Consider the following 23,295-nt stretch of genomic DNA (forward strand, 5'->3'; position numbering starts at 1 on the left):
CACCAGAAGTACGAGGCGAGCGGTAGGCTCAGGGGTTCCCCAGGGCTATGTCATAGAACCACAGCTGTTCGCGCTTTATATTAATTATATGAATAGCGGTTTCTTGCCCGACGTTTCCGTTAGGCATTACGCGGATGATACAGTTATATACTCAAAGGTAGATTCTATCTGTGATCAGGAAATACATAATGAAGACTTGGGGATGATAAACTGCTGGTGCCAGAAATGGCAAATGGGGTTGAATCCTTGCAAAGCCGTTTTTATGCCTATTACCCAAAAAACAAGCCTCTGTTATTTGATTACGTGATTCACAACGAATGGCTCTGCCGTTTGTCAGAATATAAATACCTGTGTGTTCACGTCACGAATAAACTGAGCTGGGGCGCCATATATATATGTGATAAGTCACACACACACATAAAAAGAAAGCTGTGGGTGCTTCGTCGTAATCTTGGTGACGCGAGAACTGAAGTAGCACTTTTAACGTATAAAACTGCCATTATGCCGTTGACGGAATACGCATGTCTGATTTAGAAACCATACACAGAGATAAAAAAAAAAAACATCGCGAAATGTGAACGGTTTCAAAATAGGGCTTTAATATTTTTACCTCATCACGTTGAACGCAGTCGGTAACAAGACTGAGGACGCAAGTAGCAATTCCTACTGTGCTGCAAAGAATGAATATCACAGCCTGAAATCATTTCCCTAGCTATTGCTTGGCAAATATTTAACTGAAATAACGAAAACTTTCATTATGGACACACCACGCTCTCGCACAAAGCACGGTATAAGCGCGGAAAGCCATTGAGACACAACTAAGAGTCATATTAAAATTTATTTATTGTGTGGGTTATCGATACATGGAACAAGTTACTGAATGGTGTTGCACTGTGTAATGATCTCGACATATTTGAGGAGGCTTTGTTGAGTGATCTCACGTATTGGACTTATTGCCACTGCCAAGTGTTGAAATAAGAATTTGTATGTCCAGATGTACTTCCTTGTTCAGTTGTGTTAATATGTGTATTGTATGATAGCATTTTGTTTCTTCGTTTCTGGCTTTTGCATTTCGTAAAAAAAGTAAAAAACTGTGTATTCCCTTTGATAGCACTATATTTGTGCCCAACACAACTCCTGTTTTGACATGCATTCTAAGAGTATGAACAAACAAACAAACAAACAAACAAACAAACAAACAAACAAACAAACAAACAAACAAACAAACAAACAAACAAACAAACAAACAAACAAACAAGCAAACAAGCGAATAAATAAATAAATAAATAAATAAATAAATAAATAAACCTTGAAAATAGGGCCATGCACTGGATTTCTCCCAAATGCTAGGTTACTGCTCGTTTTCAATTCTGCGTTACTACATGTGCCCTAAAGTGAATAATTATCAACTTAATTATTTATCACCACACTGCGAGTTGGCGTGCAAGTAACGTCGTTCCCTGTCACATCAGATCGATCAGATTATGGCACAGAACGGCACTGTCTGCAACACATGACTTTTTGTGTAGGTTTACTCTAAAAATATGACCTTGTACAGGCACAAAGAGAAGTCTAGAAGGCAAAGCTGTTGATGAGAAGTGTGCAGGTAGTCTATATAGAATGTTCAAATTCTATTTTATAAGGACCACAATGACAAAAAAAGGAGTGCCTAATCCGTTCGTGCAAACACAATCGAGAGGTGCGTTTGTTGAGTGCTCTAGGGGATAATCGGTCGTCCTTAGAGGGAACCGCAACGCGGAACGCTGCTTCACTCACCTGAAGCCCGTCGTAAATCCAAGAACCGAACTTCATTGTGCACACCTGGTCGTCAAAAGGGAAGTACGTCACGTCCACTGGGCAGGTGCTGCGAAACTTGGTGGGTGGCGGCCAGAACACTCGGCCCTGGGGGTCGATCATGGCGCGTGTCTGGAAGTAGCCCCGCGTGTAGTCGTCCGCACTGCGAGCAGAGCACACAGTGACATCCGTAGCTAGGTGCGAGCTTGAGAGAGAGTGTGTAAGTAGAAGACGTGGATGTAAACAAGCCCTTGAACAAAATACAGGGTGTATTTTTTTAGCTGCACCAACTATTTTAGAAGTAGCCTATGGCAGAGAGCACTATTCTAATCCTTGATCTAAATTGCTCGATGAGGTCGCCATTACTTCTACGAGAAATCAAACGTTCGATTGAATAATTAACGTCATTTTGCTAATTGACTTTTGAATTATTTACCTTACGTCACATATTTCGATCTATAGATTATAGCCGGTGAGTTCGCATGGCGTATCCACTTGGAATGAATTCGCTGGACAGCACCAGTTCTGAGATATTAATTTTCAGTGTCCATCCAAATGCATTGATGTTTCAGTTACCTTACTTATGGAATCGGAGTTTTATGCACTGAAGCACAAAAGTAACTGGAACACCAATGCATTTTGACGGACACTAAAAATTTATATCACGGAACTGGTGCTGTCCAGCGAATTAATTCCAAGTGGATACGCCGTGCGAACTCAGCGGCTATAATTCGTAGATTGAAATATGTGGCGAAATGTAATTACTTAAAAAGTTCATTAGTGTAATTACGTTAATTATATCACTGAATATTTTGATTTTTAGTAGTAGTAACGATCATGCCATCGAGTAATTTAGATCAAGGGTTAGAATTGCTATCTGCCATAGGCAATCTAAAAAATTTGGTGCTGCTAAAATACACACGCCATGTATGTCGGTTAGCGCTGCACTGGATTTCTGTATATCGTGCTCAAGCAAATCGAATGACGTGCGTGGGAGGGTTCCCTTAATGTGAGGCATGAGGAGAAACGCACGGCACATCGCATCAACTATAATGGGAACGTGTACACAACTCCAATGGTAGACAGCCCCAATTTGTATATCAGTCCTACGGGGTTCTCAAAAAAGAAGCTTTGAGACCTCGGCCTTCGTACGCCAAGTGAAAGGTATGGTTGTAATAAAGGTATTTGTCTCTATAGTCCATCCAATTTTACTCGGTGTGTCCTTGAGCTGCCGGAAAGCAAACTTTGCGAGACACTCTCAATGGACGAAATGGGCTGGACCGACTGTGCATTTACCGTTGCTAAGCTCGTCGGAATGACATTAACACTAATATTGATATAGAATTTTTTAATCTCCAAGGCAGCTTACTTTATTTTTATAGCGTTAAGGTGGCCGAGAACCGTAATAGTGGTACAATTAGCCTCCTGCAAATGTCCATCGTTCAGGTTTTGTTTTGAGGTGCTATCAATGGAAATAAAGTGGAGCTGCTTCACGGTTCGAGCAGTGGCCTGGTGGGCAGCACAAACGTTATTTCGTCCATTAGCGACAGGCCATCAAGAGCACAGAAGGAAAGCGGCGAACACCCAGCCAGTTGCTGCCACGCATTGCATTTGTGGACGGACAGAAAGGGCTCCCGTTACTTAGTTCGAGTGTAAGGCGAAACTTTCCCTTTGCTTTTCGGAACGCGGTCAGGGTGGCTCCTGTTAACCGCTCTGGGCGCAGTTCCTGCTGACACTTGATCATGCTGTCGTCCTGCTGTTGTTCCGAATCAATCGAGCGCGTGGCGCTCTCTGCAACGGCGTGCGAACAGTTCTCGCAACGCCGTGCAAATGTTCTTGCGTTCCCAAAAACCAGCTTATTCCCACAATGGCGCCTTTGCTCCCTTTGATCCCCACTTTCATAACCATTCCCAGTATTGAGGCCAAAGTATAGCGTAGCACGCCTCCTACGTTCCTTGCGTATATTTATCGTTTTGGGTTTCTTGTTTGGAGCGTTCCCTTTCGTCGTTGTTCTGAGGATGAAGCACAGTGTTAAAGGCACACAAGGTGCCTTTAACAGTAAGAGTAAAGTAGTAGTCGCAATAGTTACTACTACTACTACTACTACTACTACTACTACTACTACTACTACTACTACTACTACTACTACTACTACTACTACTAATATTGCTGCTGCTCCGCTGCTGCTAGCAGTAATAGTAGCAGTAGTAGTATAATAAAGTCATAATGGAACATGACCAACAAGAATTAAAACATGGACGCGCTGTAACAGTACAAGGCTGCGTGCTGATACAACACTTCAGGGCATAGCTTAGTCGACATCGGACAGTCACGAGCTGTTCTTTTTTCCGTTTTTTTTCTTTTCTTTTTTGCAGGCAGATGACGGGTTTAGTGAAGAAGCGCCGAAACTGCGTGTGTCTGTATGAGGTGCCTTGTCTTTGTTTTTGCTCGCCGGAGTTGGAATATCTATGCAGGAAAATGTGGTTCCAAAAGATGATATTGTACTGACTTGTTGTAGAGAACGATGTCTGGCAGCCAAATCTTCTGGCAGGGCAGCCTGAGGTTGCTGAAGTTCCCAAACTCCAACGGGTCCCAGACGAGGTACTCGTCGAACCACTCCTGAAAGCGGAGAAAGACGAGCAATGATTCCGTGCCTGTGTAAATCCCGAAAATAACAATTCAGAGGGCAGTGCGTCCCGAATCTGAGAAGTTAGTTGCGTGCGAGGGACTTTGTTGTGTTCATCATCATCATCATCATCATCATCATCATCATCATCGCCACCACGTTATGTGAGAACATCAGTGGCCATAGACGCTGAGCCACGGCAACGGTCTTGAGAGCCATGCTCAACGAGAAATCGTCTTGGAAAATGATGCTATCGGAATCGGGAAATAGAGAGAGGGCAAATAAAGAAAGTGAGACCGGATAACCAGACACTCCTGTATGCTATAAGTCACTGCAACAGCAGCCGAATCATTGACACCCAGACGAACAGACCACGATCGTGCAGCCTAAGAGAATCGTAAGCGTCGTAGTTTTTTTTTTTTTTATTGAGATGAAATTTTAGGAGAGGTTGGCGCCTTTATGGTGGCACCGGCTACTCCTTGTCACTTGGCAAAGGAAAACAAGTTTGCGTAAAAAAGGAGAATAGCGACACGAAAGATGGCACTCAGTAGAACACTCAGTAGAACACTGGATGAATAAAAAATATACGGTCCAACAGTATATGAGTCGCAAAGTTCTGTGCATAAGTCCAGTCCATGTACGCATATATAAAGTCAGATATTTAGAACAGTCAGAACACTCAACACATGTAATGCACTGCAAGTACAGAACAGAATTATACATATTGCATAAAAGTTGCGATCGCCTCATAAACCAATTATGAATCACGAACAACGTTTATGTTACTCATTTAGCGCATTCGGATCAGCTGATGCCTAATATTTTCCCAAAATGTTGGCATCCTCTAAAAACTTTTTCAGAGCAAGAAGCGCTCTTTTTTGAAGGCCCGCAGTTGGCCATGGGCCAAGTATTTTTTTTAGAGTGAAAGGTCTTCTGTCTAATATCAACAAATTTGCTTGCAGTACCCTTCTTTGTGGATTGTATTTAGTGCACTCGAGGAGAAGATGATGCACATCTTCGTCTGTATGGCCACAAGAACACTGTGGACTAGAGACACGTTTTATCCTGTACAGGAAGTGTTTAGTGAATGCAGTACCAAGACGCAGGCGGTGTACCAATGTTTCAAATTTTCTGTTGTCTCTTAGATTTCCCGGCATTGTTAAGTGTATACATGGGTCTATGAAGTATAGCTCAGAGTTTTTAGTTTGCTGATCAAACCAGGTAGTTTTGCTGAGGCGACAAGAAATCTGTCTCAGGAGCAGACGGACTTCACTACGCAATAGAGGAAGATTGGTTGTCTCCACGTTATTGTGCGCCCGATTCGCAGCTGCGTCCGCTGCAGTATTTCCTGGAATATTGCAGTGCCCAGGTATCCACTGGAATGCAATTACGTGGTTCAGTACGCTTGCTTTTGTAAGTTCTTTGAGTGTCTCATACAATAGCAAAGTGTTCAAAGAATTTTTCTTATTGCTCTGTAGTAATGTGAGAGCGGCATGCGAATCGCTAAAGATAACCCATTTTTGCGAATGTTCTTTTGACATTTTGACATGCGAATGTTCTTTTGACCCAACACGAGAATCATCCATTAAACCTCGCGCTTACCGAAAGAAACAAAAGCAAAATTCACGATGTTATTCGAGAACATAAAACATTATTACCAAGGTTTGAAATATGCAAAGTGGATGTTTGTTACCCTCCCTGGATGTTAACATGTCCTAAAATAGAATTATCGGTTGACGGGATTATATCTAAGAGAGACATGTTCATAGTAGCCGCCCAACAACTGGCACTCTTCCAAATTTACTCCTTATATCCCCAGTACATACACGTTTATACAGATGGTTCGTGTCATAAAAACTCCTCGACTTCAGCATTCGTCATTCCACATTTAGCGCTAGAACAAACATTTAAATTATCCCGAGAGACATCTTCCACCGTGGCAGAACTGTTTGCAATCCTGTGTGCTTTGCGGTTCATAGCATCAAAAGCGTCGTAGTATTTAGTTCTAATTCGCTAACGTTCAGAATATGAAACTGAATGAATGGATGAAAAGGAGAAATTATTGGATGAGAAGAATTAAGCATCTGGAGAAGGCGCGAAAGTGTGGATCACACTTTTGTGTATATTTATTTGTAAAATGGCGTGCAACGCGGTAGTTAAAAAACAAATATCGGGAAAATATTGCTTGTTTAAGTATTATTGAGTCAATTGAACAAGAACCGCTTTACTGTAATTAAAATAACGAATATCGAGAGAGCCAGAGAGCAGAAAAAAATAAATATTCGCGCTAATCTATACCAGCTCTCCTTGACGCGCCAGCTATTTACCAAACGTACAGTAAGCGGACTGCCTTACTAGCTCTGCAGCTATATATTGTGAAATTGATGAACGCGAGTGATGAATAGCTTGCCTGCCCTATACATGCTATTCGTAAGAGTCGCACACAAAGGCCATCCTCCATTAAGGGACAAAAAGGCTTTGACATCGAGAAGAAAGCTCGCTTGCCTGAGAGAGTAGATGATAAACGGCAACGGAAAGATCATAATCTCGATAAGATACTGACAAAATTCTTCGTTAAGTGTAGTCGTTAAAAGGAGCCGCGCAAAGTCAATTGTTAGCTTAGGTGACGCGCCTGCATATTCTGTGCAGAGCGTACAGATCGCTGTCTCCGCGGAAACGTTGCACGCTTATCGGCCACAACAAAGTACGTTCATGCTCCAGGCTAGCATGATGCCGCTAAGAAGGAAATGACGTTGATTCGCAGGAGCTATTCTCGACACAGGGATCATAACTGCCCCTAGGGTACTTTCACTGGGCGGAGCTGTCAGCGTCGCCGGAGAGGTCATTACCGATGGCGATGCCCGGTGAACCGGCAGGCTCTGAAAAATGATGTCCTGGTCTTTGTCGATGGTGCGATGCCGAATGTCCCAAATGCCAGGGCCTCGCTTGTGCTAATTGCTGTGTCGTAAGAGCCGAGTGCAGCCGCGAAGCACTGCCATGTGGTCGCAACGTAAAAAGCTAGATCCAAAGGGAAAAGACATGTGGGAGTTGGAGTCGCTATATTTATCGTCTGCAGGAGCTATGGCTGATGTTAATATTTATCATTACGAGATGGCTATTTGGTAGTTGTTCAGTGCAGAAAAGCATACACCTATAATAAAAAAAAATAAGAAATAATAATATTAAACATAGGGTCAACCAAGTTTCGATGTTTAAGACGACAACATCGAAATTATGTTCTTTTGGGTAATCCGATAATTAAATGTTGAATATGTCTTTGAATTCTGCCTTTTTCTGTCTCTTCTTTATGTTCACCATTCACATATTTCGGACATTAATCGCAGCACCGTATTCCATTGAAATTACGCCGACCCCTATCGGGTCTTCTTGGCCGCCCTTCAATGCATATAGGAAACCGCCATGGTATTTTTCAGAAGTCATGGCCCCCACGCATCTGTATTGGGGGACTCAGCTCCGCTTCGGGGCCTCCAAACGCTGCTGGACAACTTCGTCGCCTGGCGGGCCCTAATACAAATCGCACTTTGGGCGAGATGGGCCTCGCGAGCTTCGTCGTCCAAGACAAGCTTCACGTGCGTCGATGCCCTCCCTCGCCCTTCGCACATTACGAGACTCACACGCGCGGTCACTCTCCGTTGTCGCGTTAGATGTAACTTGGCGGCAGTACAGCAGGAGGTAACAGCGACGCATGCGCTGATATCCCTCCTTTTTTGCGGCTAATTATTCTCTTTAGTTGAATTTTTATTATATCCTTTGTTGCTGACTACTGATACTTGCTCTCGCATGAAGAGGCATTATTAGATACCATTCTCATGTTGATACGGCATATACAAGTCACCTAACCGACCATATTGTTTATCGGGAGGTTTCAAGATGGTCAGATTCCACAAACGCCAACCCGATGGGACAAGAAAGCCTTTCAGTCGTTAAATTATATTTTTATCTTTCTACTCGATATTCTACCATTACCACTCCACTGGATCTTATCGATTTCTGTAAAAAAAAATTTTGCCTAGCAGAAGGTAACGGAGTATCGCAAACCTGAATAATAAACTTATTTATTTGGGTTTCAACTTCCTAAAACTGGAAAGTGAATCACGTGGGATGCCGTAGTGAAGCATGGCGGGACCACCAGAAGATATTATCAGACGAAGAGAGAGTATACCGTTACTGGTCTCACGTCCCCGAGAAATATCAAGCATGGTGACACTACACATACCCCCCCCCCCCTCCCACACACACACACACACACACACAATGGTTAGCTCATCGTCTTGCCTGCCTGACTTCACTTGTCCCCCTTGGAACAACCAAACAAGTAGACAAAAACTGGCTAAGTATAACTTCCGGTGGTTTCCAAGTATTTAAGGGCTTCTCAACAACCTCGCCTAACCGTGAGAGGTTAACTTGGCTTCCTAAACAGGGTGGCTCCCTTTAGCCGCCCGAGCGTGTAATCGAGGCGTGTAATCGACCCCAAGCCTCCTGAACCGAAAACCATTTGAAGTCGCCCTCAAATCGACCGGTGGTTTCGTCCTCACTCAAGCTCGTTAAGACCTTTCAGACTAAAACGGTCCTAAAGTACTCGCAGGTGGAAATTGTGAACCGGGTACTGCAGCCGACTTGATCATTAGAAGGAGAGTGGAAGAGCAGGGGGCTGACTGTTACAAATTGTACTACATTATAGTTTCACTCAAGTGGGACACCTGCTTGTCGCCGCCGTCCGCGCATAGATATCAAGTCATTATAGCTTTTGGTCAGTGAAGCTGCAGACGCAATTGCACTTGAGGAGTTTTGCTCTTGATTTCAAGCATTTCTAGCAGCAGAAAAGTACAACCTTTTACAAAAGTCAGCCGAGCTCACCCGCATGGTGTTGTGTACATGAGCCTCAAAGTAAAATATCGATTATATGGCCTATTCTCTTGAAGGTTGCCGAGACATTTAACATTTAACATCTTTTAACATTTAACGTTTAACATCGGAGTATTTTAACATTTAAATTTAAATCTGTATGGTGAGATGTGACGCGTGCCGTAGCGTAGAGCTCCAGAATAATTTGACCACCTGGGGTTCTTTAATGCACGTGTAGTACGCCACACGACGGTCTTGTGCTTCGAGAACGTCGTAATGCGGCAGCCGCGGCCATAGAGTTGAACCCACAGCCTTCTGCTCACTGAAAGTGGCCCCTGTATTGTTCGATGAAATGTTATTTGACTGTTTTGGCTTGCAGCTCATGTGACGACGTCTAATCCTTTCACTTCGAATTGAACGTTTGAAAGCAGCTCTTTTTGCCGTCATTGTCATCATGATGTCATAACCCATGAATACGCAATGTTCATCTGAATGCTTTGAGCGATGAGTTCTTTTCCTGCAGCTTACCTTTCGCAAATCTCTAATTATTTCTTTCCTAGCCGAGCTCTCGTGTGGAGTGGCTATGTTACGGCGAAACGAAATTTCCTCTCGTGGTTGTCTCGTCGCGCATACGATGACTGGCCATTGTAAGTGCGATGTCAGTCCTACCAGCGGATAAAATAATCTAATTTAGATGTGTTATGGTCTCTCGCTCTGGATACGAATCTGCTTGCTTATCGTTTTCCGCGAGCGTGGCCGTTGAAGACAAAAAATGAGTGTTTCGGATCTTGCTTGCCGGTCTCACACACACAAAAAAGAAAGTTGCATTGTGATTGCGCATTGGCTGTAGTCTTGCTTCGCTGTCCACAGCTCTATTTGAGGAGTACAATGACAAGAATTCGGTCCGTAGTTCACGCTCTAAAGGTATGACCAGAGAGAACAGCAACATGTAGCAATAATGTTTGCAATAGGCTCGTAAGCGCTAAACTGGCTTTGCCCCGAGTAGGCGAGCGAAAGACAGATGAACATGCGGACAGCTGGACCACGGATTCGAAGACAAACGGCGCAATGCCTCGCGGAAGGACAGAAATCCGAACATCCGGACACGGAATTCAATTAGCGTCGTCGGGAAAAAAATTGAAAAAAAGAAAGAAAGAAAATAAAAGCTCCGAAGGAACGACGCTTGACCAGCATCCTGTGAACGAAACTTTCTGCGTTAGCGTTAATTAGAGCGACGAAGATTCTCGCGAGCCAAGAGCTCAGGTTCGCGACGCTGCGCTAGCAGACGGTGATGTTCAGGGTCATGCTTGCCTCGTCTGGCCTTCACAGGCCCCTGGCTCCTTTTGCAAACCTCTGAAACAGCGGGTTATTAGCCGCACGCCTGAGTGAGGCCCAGCCGGGCGGTCCGCGGAGTCGCGCGCTTCCGCAGGGCTTTCAAACCATTAGCGCCACAAATAAGGAGGCGAAGGCGGCCTGCTGAAGCGTTCTTTTGAGAGGGTGAGAACGAGGCGGCGACATCCCATATGCCTGATTTGCGCACGTCCTTACAATGGGGAGCCCAAGATTGCCCCCTGCTATCGCTCATCTGTTATTCCTCGAATTCGCTCATTTATCGGATGAAAAAAAAAAGAGATGCGAAGATTTATTAATGGCACAAGCAGAGCTAGCGTCTGAGAATATATATATATATATATATATATATATATATATATATATATATATATATATATATATATATATATATATATATATATAATGTATGTATGTATGTATGTATGTATGTATCGCAAGGTTCTCGCAACGTTGTGCCTTACAAGGTCGAAAATTTCGCTGACAGAACGCGGAATATCTAAAAAAAAGAAAAAAAAGGAGGCGTACAAGCGATGCCAGTCAGGGAGCACAATGCACGTCACGTAGTACACCGCTTGAAATAGCTGTAGATGGTTCGGGAATTTTCACCGAGCCTTTGTTGTATAAAGGAAAGGTTCGGGAAATGATGTCTTTGTTGAGCGCGTTTCCTCATTTGTAGAGATGTTAAAAATATAAAGGGACTCATGTTGTCGCTCGGATCGAAACGCTAGGCTCATTAATATTCACGCAGCGATTGAGCCGGAAGTGCCCTGTCCCGCCGTCTCGTGAATGATTACGCGCCACGCATATACAACCGATCCATTATCTAGAAACGGTAGAGGGCTGTGGAATACGAGACGTCTACTTGGCTTCACTTGCTGTTGATACACGGTGTGCTTTAAGAATGATCCTTTAATTAACGTCTGTTTGCCGAAGGGGAACTTGCCTAGAAACATACATTTGGTGCAGCTTAAAGCGAGAACGTTGCAGAAATATTGTGCTTCCAAGGGGTAGTCCACTCATGCATTATCCCTTTAATTAAAGGAACTTCCAATATGACATTGATTTCTTTTGTCGTCTATCAATAACCTTTTAAGAACTCCTTGGCTGCGTTTTGTTTAATTATTTGGATGAAAAGATTAGTATGGCGATAGCAAGACAATGCCGCTATCCCATCCCTTTTTACTGAAATTATTTTTTCTGCTTGCGAAGCGAAAAGAACCCGATAGGCCTATGCGTTGTTTCCGTGAATACTGAGAGCACTTCTACATCGTTACTTTAGAAAGGAACAGCGAACCCATCAGTTTTTCGGTTCAGGCGAAGTCATTTCGCGAGTATCGAAAGAAAAGGTGTTAGTCAGGTTCACTGCGAGCTAAGCTGCACTGAATTCGGGGCACAAATGTCTTCTGAAAAGCTCAAAGAACAGGAAGTGTTAGACTGACCAACAGTGGCCGAATAAAGGATATTCGACAACTGTTATTCGGACAAGGGTTTGAACATTTTTTTCTTCTACCAGCGTTTTGTTGATCTCATCAAGTTTCCTTCTCACTGTGAACTGATACTTTGTTATGAGAAGTGCAATAGGCGGTCACAAAGATGGGTCGTCGCACGATAGTCACACGCACGATAGTCACATCGACATTACACAGAAAACGTGAGTGTCACCAAAGCGCCGAGAGAGACAGAAAGACAAGGAAGCAAATACATGGACGCGCAACCAGAATAAACCCAGAGTTCGCTAATAAATACACAGACAGGGCAAAAGGACCGCCAAACATATGAGAGTAATGTAGGAGATACAGCATAAATGAGTGCGCCCACGAGAGAAAAATTGTCTTTCCTGTGGGAAGGAAGGTTGTCCTATGGAAGCGCAGCGCAGCAGTCTGTTTGCTTTGTACGTATGTAGATTATGCGCTCGAGGTCAAGCCCTGCGTATCTTTAGCTCCGTGAATGGTCGATAGCCTTGGCGCTAAGCTCGCACGTACGGAAGGCACTTTACAGCGATAGCTGTTATTCAGGCTCATTCCCCCTAGTCGTTTTGATATCGGTCGGTCGCTGGAATTAAAAAAAATATCATTTGCGAGAAAATTTACGAAAAGAAAGAAAGATTATCATTCTGCCGCTAGGATTTGAACTCCCGACCAATAGATTGGCAGTCCAGGATACTACCTCTCAGTCGCTTTTACTTTCCTCATATGATTTTTTTTTGAAACTCTGGGTGCTTATTGTAGTAAACATCGTTAACTCTGCCGATGCTATTCTCCGCCGCTGTAGCCATTCTGATGATGCTACAGCTGTGGAGAATACTGGTCCTGGGGAGCACGATCACGCCAGAAGCTGCCATCATTGGCTATAGCCCGCTCAACATTAGTTCACTGATGTCCGGCCTATAAAGTCAAACTGCTGGAATCTGTTTTTATTCAAACCTCCTGATGTCAAATTTAGATACCCACCGAAACAAGTATCGGGCGGCTTCCGGCAGCGTTGTTTGAACCGTCCAATCAAACACTCCTCTCAATTATATGCGGTAACTTTTGTTTGCGTTTAAAGCGAATAGCATTGCCTACATTCACATATTTTTCTTGTCTAATTGGCTCACAGGAAGCGAGGAGCACACACAAGTGGAAAAGGGTTCGTTGGAACCCAGATAGCGCAATTAGATAACCGGGTGACGATGGCGGGACCGGCGCCTGCGATTGGTCCGCTTCCCCTTGTTTAGCTTGCGGTGGCTGGTGAGTAAAAATGCCACTAAAGCGGATCCTCAGCGAAGAAGAGTCAACAGAGCGATGTCGTATACTTGGCGAAAGGGCTCGACAACGTTATACCGCCGCGCATTTTTTTTTTATTATACACAAATAAATTCGTTCTTTCCGGCAGCCCCGAGTTTTTCAGTGCTAGAGCGATGGGTTGGCAGACATCTATTCATTTCTGTACGGAGTAGACTCGGGCAATTACAAGAAAGATCAGTTTTTGGCGCTATAATAATTCATGTTTAATGCATACACGTCTATTTCACGTGGATAGTTTTTGTGGTTTTGTGACACCGCGTGACAGAAAAGTGAAGTGGGTGTAGCCTGTAATCTTTTGACCAATAGTGGTGTACGGATGGCGAAAAAGGTGAAGAATCGGCAATAGTTATTTTTCTTTTGTTCAGTCTGATCACGCATAATCAGTATGTACTGGTCATATCGGATGGGGAGTTTTCGCGGTTTTCGTGATGTCGCGTTACAAACAAGCGAAGTGGGGCTAGTCTGTATAATTTTTCACCAATCGTGGAGGGCTGATTACAGAAATGGAATAGAAAGAGTTTAGAATAGCTTTGCGTTATATCGCCCCTGGATAGAGCTGGCGTCCGCGCGTTCTTCGTATTTTAGCTTGTCGCCTTCTTAGTTTCGGTAGTAGACGAAAATTAAGTATTCTGCTTCTATATATAATGAAAATGGCTAAGCGTTTCTGCCTTTTCTTCATTATGCTTTTTCTTCGAGCGCTCAACTTCTTTTCGTATTTGTTGAATGGCGGTGACGTCGTGTTTTCTTCAAGAGCGGTGGGCCTCTATTGATGCGCAGCCTAATTACACATTTAAGAAAAGCCGAGTGAATCTAGCAGCAAGAAGCTAAAGTTTGTTTTAGTGGAAACGAGTGGCTAATCCCCGACAGGTAAGAGGAAGAAAAGCCGAGTTTTCCTATTTCATCATCAGAAGGCGCAACCTTCCACGAACGAATACAACTCCAATTTCTTTTACTTCTCTAAAGGAGAATGCTTGCTCGCATCAAGGAATGTTAATTGAAACAAACCGCACACGTAATCATCATTATTATTATTATTATTATTATTATTATTATTATTATTATTATTATTATTGTTGTTGTTGTTGTTGTTGTTGTTGTTGTTGTTGTTGTTGTTGTTGTTGTTGTAGCAGTTCATTGTTTTCTTTAACAACATATGTAGTTGACAGAGGTCGAAGGAAGGAATAAGACTTGCCGCGGTGGCTTAGTAACTATTGTGTTGCGCTCCTAAGCACAAGGTAGCGGGATCAAATCCCGGCCGCGGCAATCGCATGTTGATGAGGGCGAAATGCGAAAACGCCCGTGCCTCGTTCATTGGGGCACTTTAAAGAGCTACTGTTGGTCAAAATTAATTCGGAGTCTTCCGACACGGCGTGCCTCATAATCAAATTGTGGTTCTCGCACGTAAAACCCCCAAATTCATCCATTGACTCATTCTTTCAGAGGAAGGAACTAGTTGGTAACTGCAGCAAAAAGCGTCCCAATACCTGCTTGCTCTTCAGAAAGAAGACATATTTACATAAAAGAAAAATATCATGAACACAATGCAAGCATGCCGATGAGAAGTTCTGACGTCATATTTGGTACGGAGCTTGTCAGGCACAAATGACTGAGTGGAAAGAAGATTTCTTCTTTACCCTGCGATAAATAGAAATTGTGCAATAGCTGCCGTTCATCGACAACTCGACACACACCAAGTAGGAAAGCCCGTCCGCTGGCTTTGCAGGACTTGAAACAAGTGGGTAATGCAAGTGAAAATATTGAATGCATTGTGCCCTTGTGGGTGCATACATGACGTCACGAAATTCCACTCTGTACATAGTAGGGAAATCGTCGCGCCACAGAAGAGCGACAAAGAAAAGCCGAAAGGCGAAACACCTCGAAGCAGATGTTAACCCCTCAAAACCCTGACACCAGTCTACAGCGCAGAAAATTAAATTAACTTGTTCACGTTGATTTTTGGCCATGGAGAGCGAACGAAAAAAAAAGAAAGCACAATGAAATTTTAGCACAAATCAATTAGTATGACAAATTATTAGTTACCAACTGGTTTGATAACTATCCAAACTTTCTCAAGCGTATCGACAACGCTACTTGGACATTGCGTTAAGCACACAGGGCTTATATGAAAATTTCACGGCATCAGATTCCACATAATAAGAATGATAAGTTGGGCTTTGGAGCGTTAAGCGTCTCTAGGCAGGTCTTATGAAGCCGCGTTACATACATTACATGGTCAGTAACTTCGCCGAATAATCCTTAACACCCGTTATCACTGACGCGTGCATTACTGGTTAATTGCGCATACACCAACCGCATACACTACGGAAATGAAGAACTCTGCGGTCTCACGCCGATAAAAAAATAAATGAAGATAGTAAATGAACGTGTTACGCGGTACAAGGACCCAGGATTGCAAATACGTATTTCCGCTATGTTGACCTTAGCCTTCTCGTGTTTTTCGAGGTCGGCTGTGTGGATTTTCTCTTGCTTTGCGCAACTCCTTCTATTCTATTGTTTTCTGTCTTTATTTTTTTGCGTTCTGTTACGTTTATACTTCCGTTGGTTCTGGTTCGATGCGCGCGAAAGTATAGAGACGAAATCAATAATCGCGTACGCCAGCGTCCGGAAGCAACGATTGGCGTCTCAACTAAGGGCGGTCCCCATCCTGTTCGCGTGCTCGCAGGTTTTAACGTCGTCGGCGAAATCGACAGCCCTCTGCGTCTCGGTCAACAGCGGGGCTGACACAAGGGGCTGGCGCACTGAGCGACGACATCGGGCCCCGATAGACAGCGCGTCGTTTCAAGCTTCGCAAGATCGATGCGCCGTGAAAGCAGTCGCAACCAGTAGGCAACGAACAAGGTATAGGAAAAGGCTAGTTGGTAATTCATATTGAAAGCAACGACGGTGCGGAAACAGAGAAAAGTATGAATAACAAAGGACTGTCGCAAGCGCTTCCTACCATCTAAGTGTTTATTTTCAGTTTCATCGATACGTATATATGAATACATGAATGCGTGACAAACAACCGAAAGACACGTGGGCAACGTATAGGATAACTTGCTATAGGGGTCACGTGTTCACGAACATGCGCATACGTAGCGGTGAAGCTGAATATGCTTTAGTTAAAAAACAGCGATTGTGCGTGTAGCCTGTTGCCAAGGGCAACAAAGGAACAATTGCGATTGGCGGTCATGTGTTAAGGGATGTGCGTATATGCACCTGTATAGAGCCATAAATAAACCTTTAGTCGGAAGTCCGCCCTTGCGCTGCCCACTATTATTCGTCCTTTTTTTTTGTTTCAGCACTGCAGCCTCCGTAGCGCAAGCCAGGTCTTGTGTTTTTAAAGGGACACTAAAGGTTGCCAGAAACTCAAGTTAAAGTGGTAGAGCAATGTTCTAGAACGTCTGAGGCGTCAATTTATTCGCGAACAGAGCTTTAGTAACCGAGAAATTGAGGTAAATGCATGACACGATTTGAGACCCCCCAGCGACATTCCGGTACTAGCCCGATGGCGAAAGGACTCCTCATAATTTGTGTTACTAATGCTCAACTACTCGTATTAAAAATATCATTTCATTCGATTATATGACGGGAAAAAATGCTGCTTGTCTACGTCTATTCGATTCTAAGAAAAAATAACATTTTGACGTTACCCTTCAGTAATATGGGTGTTCGAAAGGTTTCGTTTTCGCTCGACTCTGCGCGCTCGACTCTGCGCCGCGCACGCTTTGGAGTTTCAGTACTTTCGTTATCGCGTCGTGCTGTGAGGGTTCTGCTGGCTCGCGAAACTTTCATTCGGAACAAGCAGCGAGAATGCCACGTCCATGTGATGTCGTGGAAAGCCCTCGTTGCTTTCCCGCTCCGGAGAGCCGGTGTCGAGGCCGCCGTCGTAGTACGCAACGACGCCGGCAGTGCGAGCCCTCAGCAGCAGGTCGCGCTCGTCAGTGCTCAAATCGCTGAAGTTGAGCCCACCATCGCGAGCCAATCTGTCGGTGTCAGGGTCCATTGCGACGAGCGTCCAAGTTTGCGTCATAGAATGAAGTACCAGCTTATGGGCGTCTTGCGCTGGAGCTTGAGGTATAGTAGCGGCGCCTGGTGGCGGCGCGGGAAACGACATCTGGGTCGGCTGTGGCGAAGCACGTTTCTAGGCCGAGTTTTGCATCTATTCGCACTTTTTTATGCCTTGTTGCGAGTGCGAAAAGGCTCGTCACTTCTCACAGACCACGCCGACCACGCTGCGAGCTCGCCGCAGCCTATAGTTTAACGAAAACGGACTCTCCGTGTGCCGTGGGACGTAATGTGGGACATAATTCGTTTCTCCTTCCGCTAGCCACCATACTCCCGCTTTCGCTCTGCTGTCGGCTCTGTCTTGGCTCTGTTTCTGGCCGCGCGTTTGCGTTTTGCGCAGAAAAGCCGTAGCGCCGTCTGCGGACGCCGTTCTACTCACCGATGGCGCAACGTCACTATGAGACCATGATGTCAGTACCCCTCGATCGGAGGGCGGGCGATTTGAACTGCGCTAGAGGTACGCGGACGCTTCAGAACGCATTTTCTCTTAAAATAAATCTCTCCTTGCCACGAAACAAGCGTTTCGAGGTTTCTGTGATGGTATTTCAACAGTCCACGTTGACTTAATAGTAACCTTTAGTGTCCCTTTAAAAAGGCTGACTGCAAACAAGACATCCCAGGAAGAAACGCGTTACATTCGAGTAGTGCGAGCTGCTTATAGTAGCAGCTCAATAATGTCTGGACGGGAAACAGCGCCGCTGCATTAATTGCTGCGGCAAGTAACGTAAAGGTCACGCTGCGGTTTATTTATACGCCGAATACCCCTACGTGTTCTCACTACCTCCTCACCCCTCTCCCCCCCCCAAAAAAAAAGAAAGAGAGAGAGGACGATTTGCAGGGCGATATGCAGGAGTATCATGCGTACACGAAAACACGTAAATGCGAGATAAAAACGAGCAGCGAACGATGCAGCGGAATACAAGCTCAATGAATAGACGGTCGTCGAGTGCTCTATTTATACTCTAATGGAAGGTTGTTTATCCTGTATTCAATGCTTCAATGGCAATATAAATGTAACAGTTTCTTTCTAACATGTCGTAGGATGTTAGCAGTATAGCGATACCAGTTACCTTAATGGTATGAAGAACTAAGCACCTGCAGCTCATTTGACAATAATGTACAGTTTCCGTGTGTGTATGGTGAGCGGACGAGAAAGGCCACACGGGCACATTTGGTTTTATCACATCTGCTAAAGTCAATGATATCCCCTTATCTAAGCTAACTGAAGTTTGGTTAGAGGTGGCGCCAACTCCTGCAAGTTCTGCCACAATATAGTACCTAATTATTATTATTAATAATAATAATAATAATAATAATAATAATAATAATAATAATAATAATAATAATAATAATAATAATAATAATAATGGTAATAATAATCCTATTTAAATGTCTACTGCAGGACGAAGGCCTCTCTTTCCCAGCGATCTCTAATTGTCCCTGTATTACTCTAGCTGATTTCAACTTGACCTGCAAATTTAATTTCATCTCCCTACCTAATTTTCTGCCATCCCCAACTGCGCTTCCCTTTCCTTGGTACCCATTGCGTAACTCTAACGGCCCACCGGTTATCTACGCTACTTAGCCTACCCTACCATGGCCTGTCATTGACCTACATTATGATGTAACTAACTAACTAACTAACCAGCTAACTAACTAACTAACTAACTAACTAACTAACTAACTAACTAACTAACTAACTAACTAACTAACTAACTAACGAAAATATTATTTCCAACACCATCAGGGCTGAACGTGTGGCCAAAACTACACAAATTGACTGATCCAAGCTGACTGATACCATCTTCAAGAAAGCACACAATGACGCTTGTGTCAGCCATTGCGTGGCGCTCGCAGCGGGGCCGGTGTGGGTAGCCCGCATGCGCGCCACATAATCGTTTCAGTCCCAGCTGTAACTTTGATATGCCACATGATCTCTATAGGCGTGATCAAACGTGCATTCATGAAATTCGCTTGAATGTAGCTCACACGAAACACCATTAATTAAACAATAATTTTTTCGGCACGCCACTGTATCCCACCTGAGGCGTTGGTAACAACACCTGTGGTGTTGTTACCATTTTATTTGTATTTGTAGACGCTTTACAGCCTCGATGGCTATATTGAGGAATTCTCTAAACATGCGATGCGACAGGCGACTTGAGCTGCAGGAGGCCCTTGGACAGTGCCAAGTGCTGGTACTGCCACTGCGACCCATTGAGGCGCTTATAGAATTCAGGAAGAATAGACGCCCCACGTAGAATGTAAATAACGTTCGTACTAGTGCATTTCTTAATTGTGTGTGTGTGTGTGTGTGTGTGTGTGTGTGTGTGTGTGTGTGTGTGTGTGTTTTCTCTCACTCCTGAGTAGCATGCCAAAACTCTCGCAAGGCTAAACATCTCCAGGTACTATTGAGCTATCTTTATAGTGTTTTTGAGGGACAGAAACATTGACTAATTAAAACGACAGGGCTTCTTACACGTTTGGTAAAGGCAGATAGAGCACAGAAGTTTTTTACCGTTGTATTGTGAAGAGAACTAATTGGCTCCATCTTGTGATGCCATTTGCCCGGCTTTTCCTTCTAAAGCATTACTTCTCTAACAAGAGTTATCCCCCTTCCCCTTACCGCCTTCCCCCCGAATAAAAAATAAAAATGAGCACCCGAACAACTAAAGTTATAAAAGCTGTGAAGTTGCAAAAAAGGTGCGTGGCCGTAATAGCGCGCTCATTGTATGAGCAGCAATTTTTCTGCCATGCGGACTCGGCTAATTAATAAACTGCCGCTGTTATCGAAATAGGCTCACGCCTCAATTGCTACCTTTATCAAAATGTGATAACGCAGCATCTTCTAGGTGCTGGTATTCCCGCCTGTGTGAGATTAGCCCGGACCATTGAAAAGAAAGAAGCACGGCACGCTTCGATTCATTGCGTTTCACCGCAGTCTGAGTGAACCTGCATGTACCTGCAAAGTGTGCTGACTGGGCACTTGAAATATTCGCTACTGTGCCTCTACCCCCCCTCCCCCCCCCCTTATCATGTCTTTGTTTTTCATGCTACTTACGACCTCTTTGTTACAGTACAGAACATGGATTCGCTTGGAAGCTCCGGATATATAGCTGCACCTTATTGAGATCTAAGATTCAACTTACACGGGTATTGTCTTAGTGTTTACATAGTTCTGTTGCGATACTCTAGAAAAACTTAGCAGTCCTTGGTACAGAGCCCACGTTATAGCGCGAGCAAAGATAGTAAACTTTTTAATATTCATCATTGGTTCGAGCCAGCTTAGTAAATAACTAAAACATGCTCGTTCAAGGAGTACCTCTACACTCTACAATCAGCCCTGCATCACAGTCCTCACGAACAGCTGATATCCCGAACACGATAATATTACGTCGGCGCTGTTGAATATGCGCACATCATGAAATTTCAGCGCCTGCCGGCTTATGGCGGGATGATTGGCTACGAAAGGGCCGACAAAGCAATGTGCATTTTTAAGTACATCATGTCGTGCACGCCTCTTAGAAAAGCAACAATAAATACCAGCAGAAAGAAATGTTTTCTTATCTTTTTATTGCAGATGCATCTTAGTCATCAAGGAGGTTCCGTAACGAAGATCCAAATGACTTCGTGCACTCAGCCGACTCGCTTGCATGAAGCGGACATCCATTGTCAGTGATGTATTGTGCATATATTCGCCGTGGTGTAGTAGTACATGGCTTTCGTGTTGCGCTGCTGAGCCCCAGGGCGCGTGACCGAATTCCGGCCGCGGCGGCCTCATTTCGATGGCGGCGAAAGACAAAAGAACGCCCGCTTGCCGGGCATTGTGTGAACCTTAAGAAACTCCAGGTAGTCAAAATTAACCCTGCGTTTCCCCCTACGCCATGCCTCATAATCATATCGGGGGTTCAGGCAGGTAAAACTTCACAACTTAATTTTGAACGGCGCAATTGTAAGTTCTGATTTGAATGATGTTGTTAACGAGCGCTGCCAAAAATGCCGCGACGATTTTATGACAGACGCTCTCGCTTAACTTCCTGCTTGGCAGAACTTTGGAAAAGCCCACACGGATGATCCCGCGTTGTTCAACTAATCCGTCATAAGGTCACCTAACGTGAATATGCATTATCGAACAATGGCATCAATGTAAGCATTTGCCTCCGTTGTTCGTTATTCTAAAATACACTGTATGCATTACGTTTTTTATAGTCTTATTCACTTGCCGATGCTTCAACCCCTAAGTATGAATTCCGAGCAGGAAAGCGGTGAATACGCAACAATGGTGTGTTTTTATTTTGTTGTGCGTCCCTAACCTTTACATCAATCGGTCAAAAGGCCCGTCATCTGCGAGCGTTGAACTTAATCTACTTCGCTATTTTGCTGGTATTTTCCAGCTTCCACTCCTCTTCTTTTTGTTGTTATCTTTAGCTCGAGAAATGGTCTTGTTAACAAGCATAAGAATAAGAAAAAAACAATTTCACTCTGTGAATGTCGATGGCCAGCGAAGCTGTTTAGCGCACGAAACAGAGGTGACACAGAAATTTGAACGAAGGTACGGACATCTTCATTTTCCTGATCTGTGGTTATCGTCAACATACAGATACGCACACACATTCGCGTATCAGCTTCGTTATTAAATATGTCCGTCACGTAAGATAATGAATGGCACATACCACCTTAACCAATGGCTCACACCCCCGTAAACGCGGCCTCCCCATTACAACGACAGAAAAGTGAAATTCTACGCTGGGATGAGGGGCGGCAACGGAGCACACACTCGCAGGGGAAGCACCGCGTTAACACCTCTAACGTACGCTTCCGCTTCTCGTCGTCTCTCACGGCAGCTATCGTAGTGAGGTCATTATCGAGCCACAGCCTGTCCCAGACTGTCCCAGACGAAATGACGATCAAGGAGGTCACTTTGGAACCTCGCGTTCGCACCCTTGAACTCACCCACGTTGAACTCTTGACGCCGAGAGCGCTTCACGCCATTCTCTGACTCACGCTATGCTTCGTCGTTTCTCGCTTGTCGCTTACGTGCCGTCTCGCAGGCACGCGCGTACGCCGCCGCATTATCGTCCGCATGCCGTCAAGGATTACGCTCGCGTCGCTGCTCCCTCCGTCGCTCTTCATAAGCGCGCTGTTCTTCTGAAGTCGTGACGACGCGCGGCCTAGCCATTGCAGCGGTGGAACGAAACTAATAATCACGTCGTTCACCTACAGAGCTGTGATCGTAGCCGTACTCGAAAGAGCCATTGGTGTTGATGATAGTATTTTTGCACAACCGAGCCAGCTGTGGAAGAAGACGACAATGAACGCGCGAGCAGTGCCACGAGCGCGTTTGATCGCGCGGTTGCGCCGAGGGGCGCCAACCAAGGAGACGACGACGCTCGAGACATTGCTTATGGTGATAATTTCTGCTCGCAGGCGCCGCGATACCCCGGATCTCAGCCATATACAGCTTCGCTGTAAAATACCACCTGGCAGATGTTGCAACGCATCACAGCTGCAAACGGTAGGATGTGATGACAGCAGTCACTCGCCTGTGGTTCAAATATATTTTGGTACCAGCCGATCTAACCACCTTTCCTGCATAGTTGCGAACACTCCTAACTGCAGTACGCTGAGCAGGCTGAGATTTGTGGGGCCAGCTCGGGCGACCTTGCGGAGGCGATTTTCCTTCTAGCTGAACTATGCTGCGTGCTCATAGGAAAAACACAAACAAAAAGAAAGAAATGATCACACGGCCTTCATCATCTTGCTTGGCATCTCCATTTTGCCTGCGTGCTGTCCTACAGTATT

At 44.6% G+C, this 23,295-nt stretch overlaps 1 protein-coding gene and 1 long non-coding RNA gene across 3 annotated transcripts in view; one reads left to right on the plus strand and one right to left on the minus strand.

The window, feature by feature from the left end:
* The window catches only part of LOC135904078 (uncharacterized), a 65,898-nt gene that overhangs the window by 28,619 nt on the left and 13,984 nt on the right, over positions 1–23,295 (plus strand). Inside the window, exons 3-4 of one of the 2 annotated variants that reach the window (XR_010565001.1) lie at positions 16,109–16,284; positions 21,074–22,818. This is a non-coding gene — a long non-coding RNA (uncharacterized lncRNA). Of the gene's footprint in view, positions 1–16,108; positions 16,285–21,073; positions 22,819–23,295 lie in introns of those variants that run through there. The other variant, XR_010565002.1, reaches the window with a different exon arrangement.
* The window catches only part of LOC135904077 (acetylcholine receptor subunit alpha-like), a 162,946-nt gene that overhangs the window by 11,397 nt on the left and 128,254 nt on the right, over positions 1–23,295 (minus strand). The window contains exons 4-5 of the mRNA XM_065434670.1: positions 4,304–4,413; positions 1,777–1,957 (exon numbers count right to left, since the gene is read on the minus strand). Of these exons, the coding sequence (XP_065290742.1) occupies positions 1,777–1,957; positions 4,304–4,413 (291 nt within the window). The remainder of the gene's footprint in view (positions 1–1,776; positions 1,958–4,303; positions 4,414–23,295) is intronic.

Source organism: Dermacentor albipictus, chromosome 1 (assembly GCF_038994185.2).
Source record: "Dermacentor albipictus isolate Rhodes 1998 colony chromosome 1, USDA_Dalb.pri_finalv2, whole genome shotgun sequence".
NCBI classification, from domain to species: Eukaryota; Metazoa; Arthropoda; class Arachnida; order Ixodida; family Ixodidae; genus Dermacentor; species Dermacentor albipictus.